At 37.5% G+C, this 20,016-nt stretch overlaps 1 protein-coding gene across 4 annotated transcripts in view; it reads right to left on the reverse strand.

The window, feature by feature from the left end:
* LOC114319780 (uncharacterized) overlaps positions 1-20,016 on the reverse strand; it is a 76,408-nt gene that overhangs the window by 38,728 nt on the left and 17,664 nt on the right. For all 4 annotated transcript variants that reach the window (XM_082910750.1, XM_082910748.1, XM_082910749.1 and 1 more), the window contains 8 exons: positions 17,555-17,642; positions 17,366-17,444; positions 17,140-17,248; positions 16,800-16,859; positions 16,496-16,614; positions 7,256-7,637; positions 6,986-7,170; positions 6,806-6,878 (listed from right to left, as the gene is read on the reverse strand). In XM_082910750.1, coding sequence (XP_082766876.1) covers positions 6,806-6,878; positions 6,986-7,170; positions 7,256-7,637; positions 16,496-16,614; positions 16,800-16,859; positions 17,140-17,248; positions 17,366-17,444; positions 17,555-17,642 — 1,095 coding nt within the window. The remainder of the gene's footprint in view (positions 1-6,805; positions 6,879-6,985; positions 7,171-7,255; positions 7,638-16,495; positions 16,615-16,799; positions 16,860-17,139; positions 17,249-17,365; positions 17,445-17,554; positions 17,643-20,016) is intronic.

Here is a 20,016-nt window from a genome sequence, read left to right on the forward strand (position 1 = left end):
CATTGTCGTCTACAACGGTCCGACATGACCCCATAAACTGTCTTCTACAACGGTCCGACATGACCCCATAAACTGTCTTCTACAACGGTCCGACATGACCCCATAAACTGTCTTCTACATCGGTCTGACACCGCCATCCAGTGTCCTCTACAACGTTATGACACCACCATCGAGTGTCTTCACCAATGGTCTGACACGACCATACAGTGTCACCTATCCTCTTTTATTTTTTATGTATTTGCTTGTTTTGTTCCTCTCTTCAAACTCAAGTTGGTTAATTTCTATCCTCCTTGAGTTTGCGGGGGGCTGTTAGAATTTACCATAAACCTACCACCACTACCACCTCACCTACTCCACTAAACCTAACCCACTACACCACTACCACCTCCACTTCACCTACTCTCCACCTACTCCCAAACACACTCCTATATAATAGGAATCCTTGTAATTGTAATATACACAACATCAGATATCAATCAATATCAATCAATAATATATAAATTCTTACAGTTTTAATAGCCTCTGCTCCCCTGAATATTATTAAACTCAAAAATCACTCTGCTCAATGGGGCTGGTTTCTAAAATATATGCCATGTTTTAAAAGACTCTAAAATTCAATCAACTTTTGCCATTAGGTACAAACTCAATATCAGTAACTACACGTAAGTAAAACTTTCATTTTGCTTTTCTGCTGAAACAACATAACAACATTCTAAATATATTCAATTCTTCTAAGCATCCAAGTAAAAGCTCTGTAATTTGTTTTTCTGCTGAAACAATGTAACAACATTGTAAATATACTCAATTCTTCTAAGCATCCATGTAAAAGCTCTGCAGAAACTTCATGAACGATGAGTGAATAAGATGCACCTCCCACACCATACAATGTCTCAGACTCTCAGGATTAGCACGTTCTGCCAAGTGAAGACCCAACATGAAATCGTGGCACCTAAAAAGTTTGTTCAAGCTATATATCTAACGAGTATCATTCATTGTATTCTTTCCAATTTACATTTTAATGATCATGTCCCAAGAAAGCCTTGTTGTCTTGCCTGCTTTGCTTTCCTTTGTCAAGCGTCAACATAGAGTCGAGTGAGGTAGATCAGGGCTCAGAATTCTTTCTAGTGGCCATTGAGATGAGGTTTCCCCTTTGCATCAATTCTGTTTCAGTGGCAATTTTGTCCGGAGTTTTTTTTTGATAAGCAACATGTAATGTTTGTTAATGAAAAGGATTACATCATGGGACAAGAAGTCCACCGAAAGATTCAAATAACAGAAAAAAGAAAAAAAGAAATACAAACAACTCTCCAATCTGTATGTACCAATAAAAAACAAAGGATTCCCCTTAAATGGACAAACATGGTATAGTCTGCCAGGTTTTGCATGTATTCAAACCTCATCATAGCCTTAAGAAACCTATCAAATCAATTTCTAGGAGATTGTTCAATCCATAAAGTCACCTCCCAAAATTTCGGTAACTCTCCAATTTCTAGGAGATTGTTCAATTCATAAAGTGAAAAGAAGAAATACAAACAACTTTCGAATGTTGAAGCTTCTGAAGATAGATTTGAAACGGTGGAATGCAAAGGTGTTTGGTAGTTTGGAGGTTCAAAAGGTAAACATTCTGACAGAGATGCAGGGGTTAGATGAGAAGGAGGCTGGAGGGGGTCTTTCTGAAGAGGACTTGGCTCATCGGGATGGGGCTCGGAAGGAGTATGAGTAGGTTGCTCAGATGGAGGAAATTAGCTTTCGACAGAAATATAGATGTTTGTGGTTGAAAACTGGGGATCGCAATATGAAGTTTTTTCATCGAATGGCGAATGCCCATCGGCAGGTAAACCAGATAGGGAGGTTGAAGGTCAATGGTGAGGTTCTATCATCGGAGGAGAATATTAGGGCTGGCATTGTGGGTTTTTCTTAGCATTTGTTATAGGATGAGGGGGATGTGTGGAGACTGGGTTTGGAGAGGATGGAGTTTGATATTATTTTTTAGGCGGATAGTTTGATGTTGGAGGCCATTTTTAGAGGACGAGGTGCTCGATGAGTTGAGGAGCATGCCTGGACATAAGGTGCCGGGGCCTAATGGTTTCTCTATTGCGTTCCTACAACAGTGTTAGGGGGTGGTGAAAGCTAAGGTGATGGCTTTATTTGAGCAGTTTCATCAGACAAGGCAATTTGAGAAGAGTCTAAATGCGACCTTTATAGTGTTGATCCTGCAGAAAGGAGGGGTGGAAGACATTACAGACTTCAGGCCAATCAGTCTTTTGGGCAGTGTATATAAGTTATTGGCTAAGGTTTTGGCTAATAGGCTTCAGGGCAGTGTTTTAAAAGGCACGCGCGAGGTGCAATGAGATGCAACCTTGTGCTTTGAATAGGTTGAGGTGAGACGCAATACGTAAGGCGTAGCTTAGACACTGAGACAAGGGTTTTTTTCCGAGGCGTGAGGTGTGGGCTTCATAGGCTTTACCCATTTTTCTACTCTAATTGTTGATTAAGTGCTTTTTTGTGGGTATTCCCATAGGGATTTAAAACTCTTCAATATAAAATGACCAAACGTGATCAAAAGAGAGCAAAAAGTGATAAAAGATTGAATGTTATGCATTATATCTTTTGTTGGATATTATAGTTTTAGTTTTTAGAAGATTGAATGTTATGTTTAAAGATTATCAGAAATGGTTATAATTTTTGAAATTCTATATATATTTGTTATGTTAAAAAGTTTGCCTATTTTATAATTTTGCTTTTCTTCTACTACTTACGCTTCGCTTTGGTAAGGCGTGCTTCACCTCACACCTCGCTCTTAGGCTATAGGAGACCTTATCGCTTCAGTGTGCCTAAAACCTTTTAAAACACTGCTTCGGGTTGTGTTGGAGGGGTGGTGTCTAAGTCACAGAATGCATTTGTGAGAAGCTGTCAGATCCTAGATGTTGTGCTTGTGGCTAATGAGTGTGTGGATTCACGGCTGAAGCAAGGAAAGGCCGAGATTATTTGTAAGTTGGACATTGAGAAGGTATATGATAATGTGAATTGACAGTTTTTGCTTTGGGTGCTTCAGTGGATGGGCTTTGGGGATAGATGGAGGCAATGGGTTCAATTTTGCATCTCTACTGTACGGATGTCAGTTTTAGTAAATGGTACTCCGGCGGGACTTTTTCCTACACGGCGGGATTTGTGTCAGGAGGATCCATTGTCTCTGTTGTTTATTTTGGTGATGGAGGCGTTGGGTTGTTTGTTGTCCACTACGGTCCATAGGGGCTTGTTACCTTGCTTCGAGGTGGGGAAGGGACAAAATGCTTTGGGGATTAATCATCTTTTCTATGCGGATGATGCGCATATTTTTTGTGATGCAAATGCAGTTAAGCTAGGCCACTTGCAGTGTGTGTTGTGTTTTGAGGCAGTTTCAGGGTTGCGGGTCAATTTCACCAAGTCAAAGTTGATCCCAATTGGTGCAGTGGATCGTATTCTAGTTTTGGCAGCGGTTTTGGGGTGTAAGGTGGTAAATGTTCTGGTTTCATATTTGGGCCTTCCTTTGGAGGCGACTTTCAAGGTAAGGAGAGTGTGGGATGGGATGCTAGATTGGGTGCAACGGAGGTTGGCGGGGTAGAAGCATCTGTACCTGTCCAAAGGAGGGTGGATCACTCTGATTAAGAGTCTTGTCTAGTATTCCGACCTACATTATGTTGGTGCATGTGATTCCTGTGGCGGTTGCTAAGCGATTGGAGAAGTTACAACGAAATTTTCCGTGGAGTGGTGGGGGGTTCATCATCATTTGGTGGCTTGGGAGAGGGTTTGTACTTCTAAGGAGAGTGGGGCTTTGGGTGTGAGGAAGCTGGTTTTATTTAATCGGGCTCTTTTAGGAAATGGTTGTGGCATTTTGTGGAAGAGAGGAAAAGATTATGGAGGAAGGTGGTGGTGGCTAAATATGGGTTAGGTTGGGGGGGGGGGGGTTGGTCTTTGGGTAGGATACGCCATTCCCATGGTCGTGGCTTATGGAAGGGGATTTGATTGGGCTATGAGGAGTTATGGGGTTGGGTTCAGTTTAATCTAGGGATAGGAGATAGGGTTCGCTTTTGGCAAGACAGGTGGTGTGGTGGTTTGTCTTTGGCGAGGTTGTTTCCTTTGATTTATGCTATTGCTTTTGATCCTGAGGAGATGGTAGTAAGGGCTGGGGTTTGTTTGGAATGTTCATTTGCATCATGCTGTGTAGGATTGGGAGTTGGAGCAGTTGGTGGTGGAGTATTGGGTTTTCTGTATGAGTTGCATTTAGAGGGGGATGCGGTGGATACTTCGGTATGGGATTGTCCAAGATCTAAAGCGATTTTTTCAGTGTCCTCATTTTATCAGGCTTTGCGGGTGGTGATGCAGTTGGCTTTCCCTGGAGGTGCATTTGGGTGCTAGGGTCACCGTCTAAGGTGGCGTTCTTTGTTTGGACGATATTCATGGGATGTATCTAGAGTATTGATAACTTAATTCGTCGTAGACATGTTTTGGTAAATTGTTGTTGTTTGTGTTGCGGAGATGTAGAGACGGTGGATCACTTGCTTATTCATTGTTCGATAACTTCGTGACTTTGGATGTTGATTGTGGCTATTTTTGTTTTGGCTTAGGTATAGTCTTTATTTGTGGTGTTGCAGAGTTTGGGGGGGCGGGCAGAGGCAATGAAAGGCATGGCTACTTGCTTCTCATTGTTTGCTTTGGTTAGTATGGTTGGAGCGTAATAGCCATATTTTTCAGGGTATTGCCCATTCAATTCCGTGGTTAGAGAATTGTCTTAATGTGGGTACTTCATATTGGGTTACGGTTTGAGTGATCCTCATGTTTTGATATTTGTTGATTTTTTGAAGGACTTAATTAGTTAGTTTTGTTTTGGGCCCTTTATGGGTTTTGTTCTTTTTATATTCTTTTCATCGCCTTGATGCTTCTCTAATAAAGTTTGTTGATTTATCAAAAAAATTAAAATAAAATAAAGTGTTTTTTTAAGGTTTTAAAAAACGGCCGCAACCATTACGTAACGGTTGTGGTAGTTACCACCACCCGTTAAAGCCGCTATAGCAGTGTGACGAAAATTCACATATGTAACGGCCATTTCGATGTTACATAATGGTCCTAGCAGTATCGTAATGGCCATAATGGTCCGGTACACACCATTACACCCTTTTACAATGTTCTAAATAGCTTCCTTTCTCAAAAAAAAATAACAAAAACTTACAAAAAATGAACAAATACTCAAGTGATCCAAACTCAAAGAAAAAATCTTATATGAATTTTTTTTCTTTATAATTTTTTTTTCATTATATTAGCATGTAAAACAAAATATATATAAGTAGTGGTTGCATTTATTTTTATAATTATTTTATTGTAAATAGTTTTTATTTTGTTACTGTAATGTGTTGTCTAAAAAATGTCTTTAAAAAACTAAATAAAATCAATAGCTCAAAAATAATTTTTGTTTATGGTACATTTTTTATTTTTATAATCACTTCATTTAATACTAAATTGTAAATAATTCTATTTAGTTAACATAAAGTGTAGTCTAAAAAAGAGCCTCAAAAATAATTTTTATTTATGGCACAATTTTTATTTTTATAATCATTTCATTTAATAATTGTGAATATTTTTTATTCAATTAATTCACGTATGGTCAAAAATAATTTGTAGACATTTAAAATTAATTATTCTTAAAGTAATTAACTATTGAAATAAAATGTAAAAAGCTCATAGTGAGTTGAAAATATGAAATATATTGGATCATAGTTAAAAATTGACAAAAATTGTTCAAAATCTATTTTAAACCCCAATAAATATGATTCTGGAAAGAAAAAAAAAAATTGTGTATCGGTAAGTTTTCTTCAAATTGTGCGAAAAATAAAAAAAAATCACGGTTCTAGTTACCGCAACTGTTACGCTACAGTCTTTACACACCACAACCGCAACTGCACCACCACAACCGCTTTTCAAAACCTTGGCTTTATTCAACCTATAAACCTTCCCAACAGTGGATAGAGATGAAAATCCCAGTGCCACATCCATATATACTTCCTTCTCCAAATCACCATGAAGAAATACATTATTCACATCTAGTTGTTGAAAGGGCCAACCCAGATTGGTTGCACAAGAAAGAAGAACCCAAATTGAATTCATCTTTGCCACAGGGGCAAAGGTCTCCTGCCAATCAATACTATAAGTCTTGAGCAAACCCCTTGGCAACAAGTCTTGCCTTGTATCTCTCTATTGTCTACTCCACTTTCTTTTCTTTGATTCTCTTTTGTTGAGGATGCCTCATCCTCATCTCTTTTTTTGATTAATCAATAAAATTTTTGTTGTTGATAAAAACAAAATTGTCTCATCCACTTTCTACTTAACAATGAACACCTACTTATAGTTCACTAGTCATTTCAGTTGAAAGATGAACAAACTCCCAAGTATGATTCTTATTCAAATTTATTTATTTATTTATTTATTTTTTGTTTTGAGAGCTAATTCTTATTCAAAATTTTACCTCTTCTACCAGAGCCTCTTTTGACTTGGAACCATTTAAGGGCTTCTTTCCAAGATTAAGTTTAGGAGCAAGAAGATCATGAGAGAGATTAAAGTTTAACAAGTTAACGTTCAGCCAAGCCAAGCAAAAGAAGACAATCAATTTCATAGCATGCATCAATAGGTATAAAACCTACTACAGAAAATCCAAGTTTTTTATAATCCAAGTAGTTATGAAATCATTAACCTGCTTAATGTACATACTACAAGCATGGGATATGATTGTAAGCAAAAGGGAGAGAAAAACAACATTACAACTGACACTTACAGTAGGCGTCCTTGTCATGCAATCAGCAGTAACATATCCTAATGCACACAACACCCCATGCTGTGTTTCAAACCTACACAAATGTTAAAAAAACAAAAAAAAAACTCACAGTAAGAAATACTGCAATAGTGACCTCAAAGTAGATGCAAAAATTGATGGAAAAACAAAAATAGTACAAACCTTAAGTTATGTGCTGCAGAAACTGAAGAAATTAGTTCGCTAATAAGATCAGGCAGCGCGGACACAGGAAGAGCATGGGAAGCAATTCCAAGTAAACGTGCTATAGCTTCACGGGTATCGAAATCCATGTGACCCAAAAATTGCTTTAACCATGAAATTTTCATGGCATAGCGTGATGCTATCATCTGGATGAAAATGATTCATTAAAAAGGAAGACACAACTAGGAGACACAAACTAAACAAGAAAGCAAAAGAAATCCCTGAAATAACCTCTTGAAAATAAGTTCCAATTGTGATTAGTGCCTTGGAGGCATTTGAATGCAACTCAACAGAGCCTTCATATGCCATAGCATGTTCCAGTAGCAAACACATATTCTCCACTGAAGGCCAATACTCCAGAATTCTTTCTACTGTCCTGTATTGTTCTGCATCTGCCTCAAAGCATTTCAACAGAAATTTGACCATAGTCACATATGTTTTTGAAGGGAAAAGAAGCTTTGCCTCCCTCATTTCTGTGGCCTCTAGTAATGCTGGCTGCTGTTTAAGAATATAATCTAGCATATCTCCAAGTTTTGGGTATTTAAGATTGTTATAGTCACCAACCGCTCCCCTTTGACCTTCACCAGGAAACAAACCTTCTAGTGCCATTTCCCTACAAAATATCAGTCGGCAATCATGCACAAAACAATAAAACAATTTATAAGCATTGACCAAATTTAGGGTTCATCACTAATTAAATAAAAATTGAACTGTGTCAATTGCGATTTGAAGAAAAGAACGTCAATACTACTGACTTTATTTTATTACTGGGGTACTTTGGCAGTATAATAAAAAAAACTAGTCAACAACATTGCCATATATATATATATGTAGAGAGAGAGAGAGAGAGAGGGGAACATAGAATAAAGTCTAAGTCCTCATCTCTTGCATTGTAACAATTTTTGTTCTTTGTCATTCCATTCCTTGTTCTCAAGGACGAGAATTAAACACACAAAACAAAACAAAACAAAAAAAACTCGAGTCAAAAGTGGCAAGTTGACTCCTTTCTAGGTGCAATTCAGCACTGTCAATGGCATTTACACACAGCCAATGTCAGTATCATTCAACAAATCACTTTAGCCATATGCTCTAGTGATGATTCAAATTTAATTAGTGCAAAGAATTATTGTACCAAGACCACCAGCAACATAAACGTAGATTATTCTGTCAATCGGACACTGATCAGAAATGGAACTTTATGCTTCAGTTCTTTCTTTCTTTCTTTTTTTTTTTTTTTTTTTCTTTTGATAATTAAAGAGTAACCATTTTATTAGAAAAAGAGCATCAAGATGATGCAACAAATACAGCCACAACCAGCCCCACTCCAACCTACATTTAGACATGTAAAGAATCAATAAAATCCACAAAAGAAAATAAGTCCAGAACCACACTTCCTAAGACCCAACTATACAAAACCACCAGAAAAAAAAATCGTCAAATGAAGCACGGAGACCTCTTTCCCTTGGAAAGTCCGCTGGTTATGCTCCAAAAAAACCAGCCACATCAAACATAAGATACCAAGCCTTCCAACGTCTCTTTTCCACCTGCCCCCCCCCCCGGCCACCCTCTCCAACTATGCAAAACATCCACCACACCCCTACTGCACCCAATCCAAGCCAAACACCAAGAAAATCAAACCCCAAAGTTGGTTTGCCACAAAACAATGAAGTAAAAGATGAGAGGTAAACTTTGCAACCCGACAACACATACAACACCAATTAACCAATATCTGGCAACGTCTAATCAGATTATCCATCGTCAAAATCCTCTCTAGAGTGGTCGTCCACACAAAGAACACCACCTTCGACAGAGCGCCAACAACCGACACACACTCTGTTATGAAAAAAAAATCTCCGCCCCATCCATCTGGGCAAAACAAAAAGATGACACCAAAAAAATCCCTTTAGCACCCTTCCACCACCATACCAAACAATCCGGCCCCATCCCTACCTCTAGAATACCATACAACAAAGCCAATAGGTCCAATTGGTCATTCTCCCAATCAAAAACCTCTCTCTGAAGCCTAACATCCCAAACCATCCACCCAGCATCTAGTGACCAATAAGAATCCACCACAGCCTCCCTATCCATTGCAATGCGATAAATCGATGGAAACCAAAGCGCCAACTTTTTATCCCAATTTTGATGTCATCCAACCCAAAACTAATTGACAGTGGGTGGAGAGGCCTCTGGATTATATGGACCAAGTCTTATCCATACTACTACTCTACGCCACTCAAACTTGATTCATATAGTCTAGAGGCCTCTTGATGCAGAGTATAAGAAGCTCAAGCAAAAGTAAATTCAAAGAAGTGGCGATATGTGGAAATTGGAATGGTTTCAAAAAGGAATCGATAGGAACCATACATTATCCTGTTTCTAGTATTATTATAGTCATGTTTTATGATTATTTTTAGGTGAGGATTATTTTGGTAATTTTATATTTGCTAACATGGACTGTAGGAGTTGCTTACGGGTTGTCCTATGGGTCAAATTATTTAATTAGTTTTTATTTATGTTTCTTATTTAGTCTTACATTAGTTTTAGAAGTCAAAAATATTGTAATAGTTTTCTTTTTTAGTTATAATTGGTTTAAGAAGTCTCCTAATTCTACATAAAATCATGTAATGCTTATAATTTAGTAGAGTTGATATTATATATAAAAAAAAAATTGATAGTTTTGAAGTTTTTTTATGAATTGTGTGATGCAATCAAACCCTAGATGTGATGCCTATGGAATTTAGGTGCGATGCCTAGACTTATCTTCTTCTCTTCTTTCTTCTTATTTTCTGTTTTAATTTACTGTTCTCGGATTACTATTCACAGACCTCTAAAGTGCATTTTTCAACCTCAAAACTCCATCCAATCACCCTCAATTCAACCCTGATCCCTTCCCCCTACCTATTAGTGTTCAATTTAACCCTTGAAACCCTAAATTACTCACTGTTTAGGCCATCAAATAACCTCTGTTTTTAAAATCTAACGCTGTCCCTACTTGTCCTACATCACCTCTTCACCCAAAGCCCATTGATTTTGGGTTGAATGCCTCCAAAATTAGAATCCTAGTCCACGAAGGTCTTGGGTTCAAGTTTTGTCAACTTCATTATCTTTGTCAATGTGCAATCTATTTGGCATGTGCTTTTGCACCTTGTTGACTCAGTCTATTTGTGTCTCCATGTGCAAGACGCATGTGATGGGGAATGTTAGGTTAATATATATTGTTGGCCTCATTTCCTAACAACTTAAGCTTTTGGGTCAATCGTTGATTTAATAGATTCATGTAGCTACAGAGAATCAATTCACGCATGGAGTTACAACACCACAGTTTAGAAGAAGCTCTGAGGATTGTTGAATACTAATAAACATTTGTTTTCTTAACTCCGTTTGATTGGGCTGATTAAATTGATAAAGAGGTAATCTTTGCAACTTGGTAAAATAAATGCCAGTCAAGGAGATGCTAGGTCAAGTGCAAATCAATGACACATAGACCCTTTGAACTTCTTTTGACTAAAAATCACCATAAGAATTAAGACCAACCAAAAAAGATTTTTTGAGACTTTATTGTGATAACAAATCAGCTAGCAATTGTGCTCATGGTCCAGAAAACATGAAGGAGCAATGCACCAATTGTTTATTTTTCCATCCCTACTATTACTAGAATTTCGCAATTTTTTTTAATATATATTTCTAAAATGGCAAACCTTTTTATCCAACTAAGCATTCATAACACTCAACATGTTCAAGTAATTAACTATTGAGAATTTATTAACATCAATAAAAGTTTTTGTTTTTATTTTTGTTAAGTATTAGTGTATAAGGGTAGTTTTGTCTTTTGTTCCTTTAGTCTTTTATTAACCCTCATATGTTTAGGTGTGTGAAATAATATACAACAACAGTGCTCTCTCTTTTCTTCCTCTCTTTCTTTTCTTTCTTTTATGCAAATCTAACATGGTAACAAAGCTTCATCGTCCTCCTTGAAGATTCTTCTCTTGTTTCTTGTTTCTTGCGTTCTTCCCTGTACACAGGAAAAAAAAATAAAAATAAAAATAAAAATTCTTTCATGGTTGAAATTTGATGAGTTTTCACCCTAGATTTTTATTTTTATTTTTTGATGAGTTTTTGAGTATTTTTCCAATTTTTGTTGATTTTTGAAAAAACTAATTATTTTTTTGGAAGTCCCTGCTGGGGCTTGGTTTTGGCTGTTTTTTCCTTCCTCCCTTTACCTTGGGAGCCGACTGGGACTGTCCTAGGGTTGGGAGGACTGGTTTTGATGATTTGGCAAGGTTTCACTCTATTTTTGTCGATTTTCCTTAGTTTCAACACGTTTTCTCTCAGTTTCTGATTGGTTTTGGCCTCTGCAGCCCCTGTTTCGGCCTTGTTTTTGTCTCTAGAGGTAACTTTTGTCCTTAAGTTGAGTTTGTGGATTTGCCTCTGTTTGTTTTTGCTATTTTGGGCTGGTATTTATTTTTTTCTATTGTGGGCATTTAATCTTCAATGGCTGAGGGTGAGACTAAGGATACAATTAGTGATGAGGGTAGCCTCCGTCGTGTTATGACTCTTACCGACAATCCCTCTCTTCAAATTAGTCTCGTTAAATTGGATGGTTCCAACTATTTGATTTGGTCACGCTCCTGTGGTCTTACTATTGCTGCTCGCCGTTTGACTGGCTACATTACTGGTTCTCTTCTCCTACCGGATGGTGATGACTCACTCCATACTCAATGGATTTCTAAAAATGCTCTTGTTATGATTTGGCTAATCAACTCTATGCAGCCCACTATTAGTCAAAGTTTCCTTTTATTAGATACTGCTCATAAGATTTGGACAGCTGCAACCCAAATGAACTCCCAACAAGGTAATGATGCGCAGGCGTATGAGTTGAGGAAGAAGCTTCGGAACTTAGATCAGAAAGATAGATCACTCGCAGTCTAATATGCTGAGTTGAGTAGTTTGTGGCAGGAACTAGATTATTACCAAAGCTTCTAGGCTGTTTGTTCTCGGGATGCCACGTTGTTTCAGCAAACCGTGGAGAAAGAGCGTGTGTATGACTTTCTTGCTAGCTTAGAGTATGATCAGATTCGCGTCCAGGTGTTGGGTCGTTCACCTTTTCCCACCCTACGCGAGGCTTATGCCCTTGTCCAACAAGAGGAGAGTCGCCGTAGTGCTATGGTGCATTCCTTTATTCAAGATCGTTCTGCTTTAGCTGTTGCTCCTCCTACGTGGGCTCCTCGACCTAGTCCGGTTCAGTCTGGGAGTCAGGGTATACTGGCTGATCGAGATCGCTTGAAGTGTGATTATTGTGGGAAAGACAGACATGATCGAGAGCATTGTTGGAAATTGAATGGTCGTCCTACTCGGGGTCGAGGTCGTGGTAGTACAGCTCGACCCCAAGCACATGTGTCTGAGATTGCTGTGAGTCCTTCTTCTGAGCCTAGCACTCTTTCCCAGGATGAGTTACACACTCTCAGGCATTTGATGGCTTGACTTGACTCTCCTTCTACCACAGTTTCTTCTACTTCCACCTCTTCCAATTTTGCCAACACAGGTATTCCTGCTAGTGCTCTTAGTACCTTATCATTGCCTTCTTGTATTATTGATTCCGGTGCCACCGACCACATGACAGGTGCCTCTAGTCTTTTCTATTCTTATTCTCCTTGTTCCGGCCGAGACAAGGTTCGAGTGGCTGATGGCACCTTATCCACTGTCTCTGGCAAGGGTTCGGTTCATTGTTCATCTTTGCTTTCTCTTTCATCTGTGCTTCATGTTTCTACTTTTTCTACTGACCTGCTTTCTCTTAGTAGTCTTACTACTTCTCTAAATTGCTCAGTGACATTTTTTCCTACTCATTGTGTCTTTCAGGACCTGGCTACGGGGAAAACGATTGGCAATGGTAGAGCACAAGGTGGGTTGTACTTTCTGGATGTCGTTCCTCCTGTCATCCCATCTCAAGCTCTCAAGTGCACTACTGGCTCTTCTCTTTCTCTCCTTCATCAGTGGCATCGTCGTTTGGGTCATCCTTCCTTTTGTGTTTTAGAGAAACTTTTTCCTTCTTTAGTTCGTGATTGTTCTAGGAGTATTTTTGGTTGTGATGCTTGTGAACTTGCAAAGCATAAACGTACTTGTTACCCTTCAATTAATAAAAGAAGTACTTTTCTTTTTATGCTTATTCATACCGATTTGTGAGGCCCTTCCCCTGTGGTTTCTACTTTTGGGTATCGATGGTTTGTTACATTTATTGATTGTTTTTTCCATGTGACTTGGATTTACTTCCTTCAAACTAAGAGTGAAATTTTTTGTTGTTTCCAAACTTTTCATAAAATGGTGACCAATCTTTTTAATGCTCAAATCAAAATTCTTCGTAGTGATAATGGGACTAAGTATGTTGATGGAGTTTTTCGGGCATACCTAGAGGAGCATGGCATTCTTTATCAGACTAGTTGTGTTGGTACTCCTCAACAGAATAGGGTTGCCGAACGCAAGAATGGCCATCTTCTTGAAGTTACTCGCACTCTCTTGTTTACCATGAATGTCCCTAAGTCATTTTGGGGTGATGCTATTCTTACCGCTGCTTACCTTATCAACCGTATGCCTTCCAGTGTCCTCCAATTCCAGATCCCTCTTCAACTGCTTCCTATCGCATATCCCACCTCTTCTCTTCCTCCTCGGGTGTTTAGGTGTGTCTGTTTTGTTCATTTGCAACCTCGTACACATGGAAAACTCGATCCTAAGGCTGTGCGTTATGTCTTTATTGGTTATTCTGCTACTCAGAAGGGTTACAAATGCTATGATCCTCACACTCGCAAAGTGTATGAAAGTATGGATGTCACTTTCCGTGAATCTGTGTCCTTTTCTTCTCCGTCATCTCCACTGGGGAAGAGTAGTAGTGGTATGGATGAGATTGCGGATGAGGAGATGGCCTATCAACACGAGTTGTCTTTTTTCCTTCCTAGGCAGCAGACTATTATTTGTGGTGAAGGGGAGCCTAATAGTTCTCTTGATGTGGAGCCTGACATTAGTGGTTGTTTGGACAGGGCTGATCTTAAGACTTATTCTCGGCGTCCGAAAGAGCAAGCATCCCTTGTGCCACCAAACCCATCATCATCCCTCATGCCAGTTCCAGGTAATGCATCTCAGTCTATTCCTCTACCTGTAGTTAAGAGTCCTCTTGTCAATGATTCGAGTCTTTCTATTGCTCTTAGAAAGGGGGTTAGGGCTTCTAATCAACACCCCATTTCTAAATTTGTGTCATATGATTCGTTGTCTTCTACATATTGTGCTTTTGTTTCGTCTTTGTCTTCTGCATGTATTCCCCAGGGTTAGACAGAAGCTATCAATGATCCTAAATGGAAAGTAGCTATGGTAAAAGAAATGCAAGCTCTAAGCAAGAATAACACTTGGGAGTTGGTTTCTCTTCCTAGTGAAAAAAAGCCTGTAGGGTGTAAGTGGGTGTTCACCATCAAGCAGAAAGCAGATGGAACAATTGAACGGTACAAAGCACGATTAGTGGCCAAGGGATTTACTCAGACATATGGAATTGATTACCAAGAAATCTTTGCTCCTGTGGCAAAGATGAATTCCATTCGAGCTATTCTCTCATGTGCAGCTAATTTGGGATGGCCTTTACAGCAGTTAGACGTGAAGAATGCATTTCTCTATGGTGATTTGGAGGAGGAGGTATATATGGATATACCACCACGATTCTCATCTCAGTCTACAGTTGGGAAAGTTTGTAAGTTGAAAATGTGTTATATGGTTTGAAACAGTCTCCTCGAACTTGGTTTGATAGATTCCTAAAGGCTATGTTGAGGTTCAGGTATAAGCAAAGCAATGCAGATCACACAATGTTTGTCAAACGTCATGCAAAAAAGGTAACTGTGCTTATAGCATATGTGGATGACATAGTTGTGATAGGTAATGATGAGAAAGAAGTGACACATCTTAAGATGTTGTTGGCCAAGGAATTTGAGATCAAAGACCTTGGTTCGTTGCAGTACTTTCTTGGGATTGAAATTGCTAGATCTGACAAAGGCATCTTTCTTTCTCAGCGAAAGTATATTCTAGATCTTCTTGAGGAAACTGCCATGTTAGGCTGCTGACCTGCTGATTCGCCAATTGAGGCTAATCACCATCTTTGTAGTGGTGTTGGTGATCTTGTGGAGAAGGAAAGGTACCAGCGACTTGTGGGAAGACTTATATATTTATCCCACACTCGTCCAGATATTGCCTATGCGGTTGGGATAGTGAGTCAATTTATGCATGAGCCTTGTGCCCCTCATTTGGATGCAGTGTATCGTATTTTGAGGTATCTTAAATCTACTACTGGTAAAGGGATTTTATTTTCCAATCATAGTCACTTGAGGTTGGATGAAGGCATTCACAGATGCTGATTGGGCTGGTTCTATAGATGACAGGCGATCTACCTCCGGTTACTACGCATTTGTGGGGGGAAATTTAGTCACATGGCGTAGTAAGAAACAAACAGTGGTGTCCAGATCTAGTGCAGAGGCAGAATACAGGGCTATGACGCATGGTACATGTGAATTGATGTGGCTCCAGTCCTTGTTGAATGACATTGGGTTTGTTTGTAGTGAACCATTAACACTATACTGTGACAACAAAGCTGCCATTAGTATCGCTCACAATCCTATTCAGCATGATAGAACAAAGCATATTGAGATCAACAGACATTTCATCAAGGAGAAATTGAATAAGGGTTTCATATGTATGCCTTTTGTGAAGTCTGTAGATCAATTGGTTGATGTCTTTACTAAGGGTCTTAGTAGTAAGGTTTTCCATCCTATTTGCTGCAAGTTGGGCATGAGAGATATCTTTGCACCAACTTGAGGGGAAGTGTTAAGTATTAGTGTATAAGGGTAGTTCTGTCTTTTGTTCCTTTAGTCTTTTATTATAAGTATGTGTAACCCTAATATGTTTAGGTGTGTGAAATAATATATAGCAGCAGTGCTCTCTCTTTTCTTCCTCTTTCTTTTCTTTCTTTTATGCAAATCTAACAGTTTTCAAATATTTTCATACTCTTTCAAATGCTTTTGCTATTTCTCATGTTTTCGAAACGTTTCTAAAAGTTTCCATTTCTATTTGCATTTCCAACCTAACCGAAAGAACGTACTAAAACGAAATTTTGATCCTATTAGAGAAGACGGGAAATTTATCACATTTTAATAACAACAATTGATTTCTTTAACACCAATTTATAACCAAGTTTGACATCACATATGCACACCCCTACAGTACCACCAAACAAAGTACTGGCCAAAATTAACAAAAATAAATAAATAAATAATGAAAAAAAAAAAAACCTGATCAGAACAATTATGTTGACAATTAAAGATAAAGGGCTTGTCATTATAAGAAACATCAATACACAGAAATCCAAATGAACAAAATGATGACAAAAAAAATTGCTACTTACTGAAGCAAATGTAAAGCATAGAGTATGAAAGACCAAGATACCTAATATCCAACTTAGTATCTGCAGCCCCAAGCATACAAATAAATCGGCTTGGACAATGTTGCAACTCAAATAAGGATGTAGCCCATCTCACAGCACAAAAACGTACTTCACTTTGTTCCTTGCAAAATGAAAAATGGTTTACATTGGGGATCAAGAAGCTTATGGTGAAACCAGAATTGTGTGCTGCAGATTAATGACAAAACCATCATCCTAAATTCAGAGAGAGAGAGAGAGAGAGAGAGAGAGAGAGAGAGGAGTCAAACAACAGATACAGAAGGTGACCAGACTGTAAATGAATTATACCAGTTGAGAATTTATCAGCAGAAGTGCCTCCAAATCCTTTAAGACAGTTGTGGGTGCATCCTGATACTCAGGCAAGAAACCAATTAAAAAAGAATTCACTACGAAACAGAGAAAGAACCAAAACAAAAAGAGTAATTCACAAATACAGTGCAGAACAAAGCTAGAATGTTGAAGTAAATAGTAGGCATTTACATGTAAAAGACCACAAATACATATATATCTTTTATCTGAAATTTTATTCCCTTCCATGTAATTGAGCTTACATGAAAATGTTTAATCAATACAATCAGAAAAGAAAATTGTAAACTATATCATAAAAAAAAGGACTGAACTGAGATACCCTGTATGCAACAGCAAGGGAGTTGGTCGAGTCTTGGATAATGAGACGAAGAAACTGAGCCTCTGACCTCAGAGCATCAAAAAGCCGAACAGCAATGTCAATCTTATCCCTGATACCACGAAAAAAACAAAAATAGGAAAATGATCCAACAGAATGCAATAACACACAAAAAGAAAACAAAAGTAAAATATATATATATATATATATAGGAAGGGAGATCATGTACCTGAAAAGTTGAGGCATGCGCTGTGAAAGCATTCCAATAGCTTGATACGCAAAACTTTTGGTGTCTCTAGCAATAGCATCTAAATGAAAACGATTATATTGATCCATCAAATAATTTTACCAACTTCTGACAAAATAATTATGATAGACCACTGAAGTTCACAGAATGCATATTGTGTCACAAGTGAACCTGATTCTGAAGTTGAATAATGATCAAGAGACTTCAGAATTCCAGTCAGTATAAGAGGGCCCATAAGTTTCAGCTGATCCATTTTTGCCTGCATACAGTTGAAAGGAAGGTCGAATAACTACTTTACAATGTTTCCCATTCAATAAATGCCAAAGAAAAATTCACATGCAGCTTTATGGGTGAAAATCTCCAAGAATATGTGATGACAAGATACAAGAAAGGTCAGCAGCTATCTTTTCCAATATCTATGTGCAGCAATTCCCAGACTTCGCACAGAAACTTACAACATGAGCATACCCTTCAATTGCATAAAGTGTCATAAAGTCATATATGAACTTCAAATGTTCCATTAAAAAAAGTTTCCAGAATATTGGCAGGAAACAGGACCAAACATGAGTCATTTTATGGCAACAACTGTCCAGCATGGTTAAGCTCAATGAAAACTCCACAGAAATCGCAAGATCACACGAGATAGATAGTGAATAAATTATCCAGTCATATGTAGCCAGCATTGAAAGCAGAGAAATAGGAAGTTAGCTGTGGTGTGGCAAGAATTTTAGCAAATTCACAAAAATATGAAACATTGTAGTGACCAAATGGTTGTGGTGTGCTCAGTTTCCATGTTACAAAAAGGGGCAGGAGAAAAAAATATATTGGCATATATTTGATACAGTACTCTGCTGTTTCTCTTTAACTATCCAATTCGGGGATTTCAGCATATCCTCACCATCTCATGCTAATCATATTGGATACCAAGCCAAACCCTCAAAACTCCCCACTCCCCCTCAACTGCCTGTACTGGCTTAGATAGTGGCACCAGCACCAATGTCATGAATCTACAGTTTCTAGTCACGAAATCAAGGCTTGAAAATCTGCACCTCCACGCCCTAGAAGTTCCAAATCAAGTGCTCAAATCACCCATGACACCATTTACTATGAAACTCCTGAAATTTCTAATAAGAATTTTTCCAAAGAACTACAATTATTCGTTGAAAATTCAACACTTCACTGAAAGGAATCATAAAATTGTTGTTATTATATTTCCAATATTTATTTCTTTTTTTAAGAACATCAACATAAGAGAACTATGATTAAAGGAAAAGGAAGAAGTATAAGGACAATAAGGAGAACCAGATATCCTCCTAGAGAAGAAAAGGAGAAAAAATAAAGAAATAACAGCTACCATAGTGCCTTAATGCTCTCAATGAGCATCTGAATAAATACAAGGAAGATGCATTGCGTAGAATACACCACCGCTAAAGTCAACCATGCATCAGGTAGACTTTATAAAACATTGAAGGCGGATAGGGAAGCCCCTACTCAAGTGTCCCCTACAGATAGAGAGAGTTGAAAGCAGAGGTTGAAGACCCTGAAGACCCTGCCTGAAAGCCCCAGTAGAATCAACATCTCTTACTCTGTATCCTCCTCCTATGAAGATCATGGCCAAATATGAACTTATTACTGTTTGAATCCATACAGTTTTATTTAACATGGAAACCTTTTTATCACGTTATCAGGTGTAAACGCTAAAGAGAGATCGCAGATAACCCGATATATGATCACCGTAACGGTTGCGATGGCGCGGTTGCGGTTGAAGGGTGTAAAGGCCGTAGCCAAGGTTTCGGAAAGCAATTGCGGTTGCGGTTGTGGTTGCTATAACGGTTGCGATGGCACGATTGCTGTTGTGGGGTGTAAAAGTTATAGCGTAATGATTGCAGTAACTAGAACCATGAATTTTTTTTATTTTTTGCACAATTTGAAAAAAAAACTTACCAATACACTTTTTTTTTCTTTTTCAAAATCACATTTATTGGGGTTTAAAATAAATTTTGATCAATTTTTGTTAGTTTTTAAGTATAAATCAGTTAGTTTTTGTTAGTTTTTAAGTATAATTTTCAAAATCAGTTAGTTTTTTCAAATCACTATAAAAGGAGCTTTTAATATTTTATTTCAATAGTTAATGACTTTAAGAATAATTGATTTTAAATGTCTACAAAATTATTTTTGACCAATACCTGAACTAACTAAATAAAAAATATTTACAATTATTAAATGAAATGATTATAAAAATAACACTCTATTAATACACATTAATGTGTGTTTGGGAAGAGAAAAATTGGGTACATATAAAAATAAAAATTGTGCCATAAACAAAAATTGTTTTTGAGCTATTGTTTTTTTTTTTAAAAGACATTTTTTTTAGACAACACTTTATAGCTAACTAAATAAAATTATTTACAATTAAGTATTAAATGAAATGATTATAAAAATAAAAATAGTGCCATAAACAAAAATTATTTTTGAGCTACTGATTTTATTTATTTTTTTAAAAAACAATTTTTAGACAATACATTACAGTAACAAAATAAAAAATATTTACAATTAAATATTAAATGAAATAATTATAAAAATAAATACAATCACTGTTTATATATTTTTTATTTTACATGTTAATGTAATGA

The sequence above is a fragment of the Camellia sinensis genome, unplaced genomic scaffold, assembly GCF_055761805.1.
Source record: "Camellia sinensis isolate YWXY unplaced genomic scaffold, ASM5576180v1 Unanchor1, whole genome shotgun sequence".
In the NCBI taxonomy this organism is placed as follows: domain Eukaryota; kingdom Viridiplantae; phylum Streptophyta; class Magnoliopsida; order Ericales; family Theaceae; genus Camellia; species Camellia sinensis.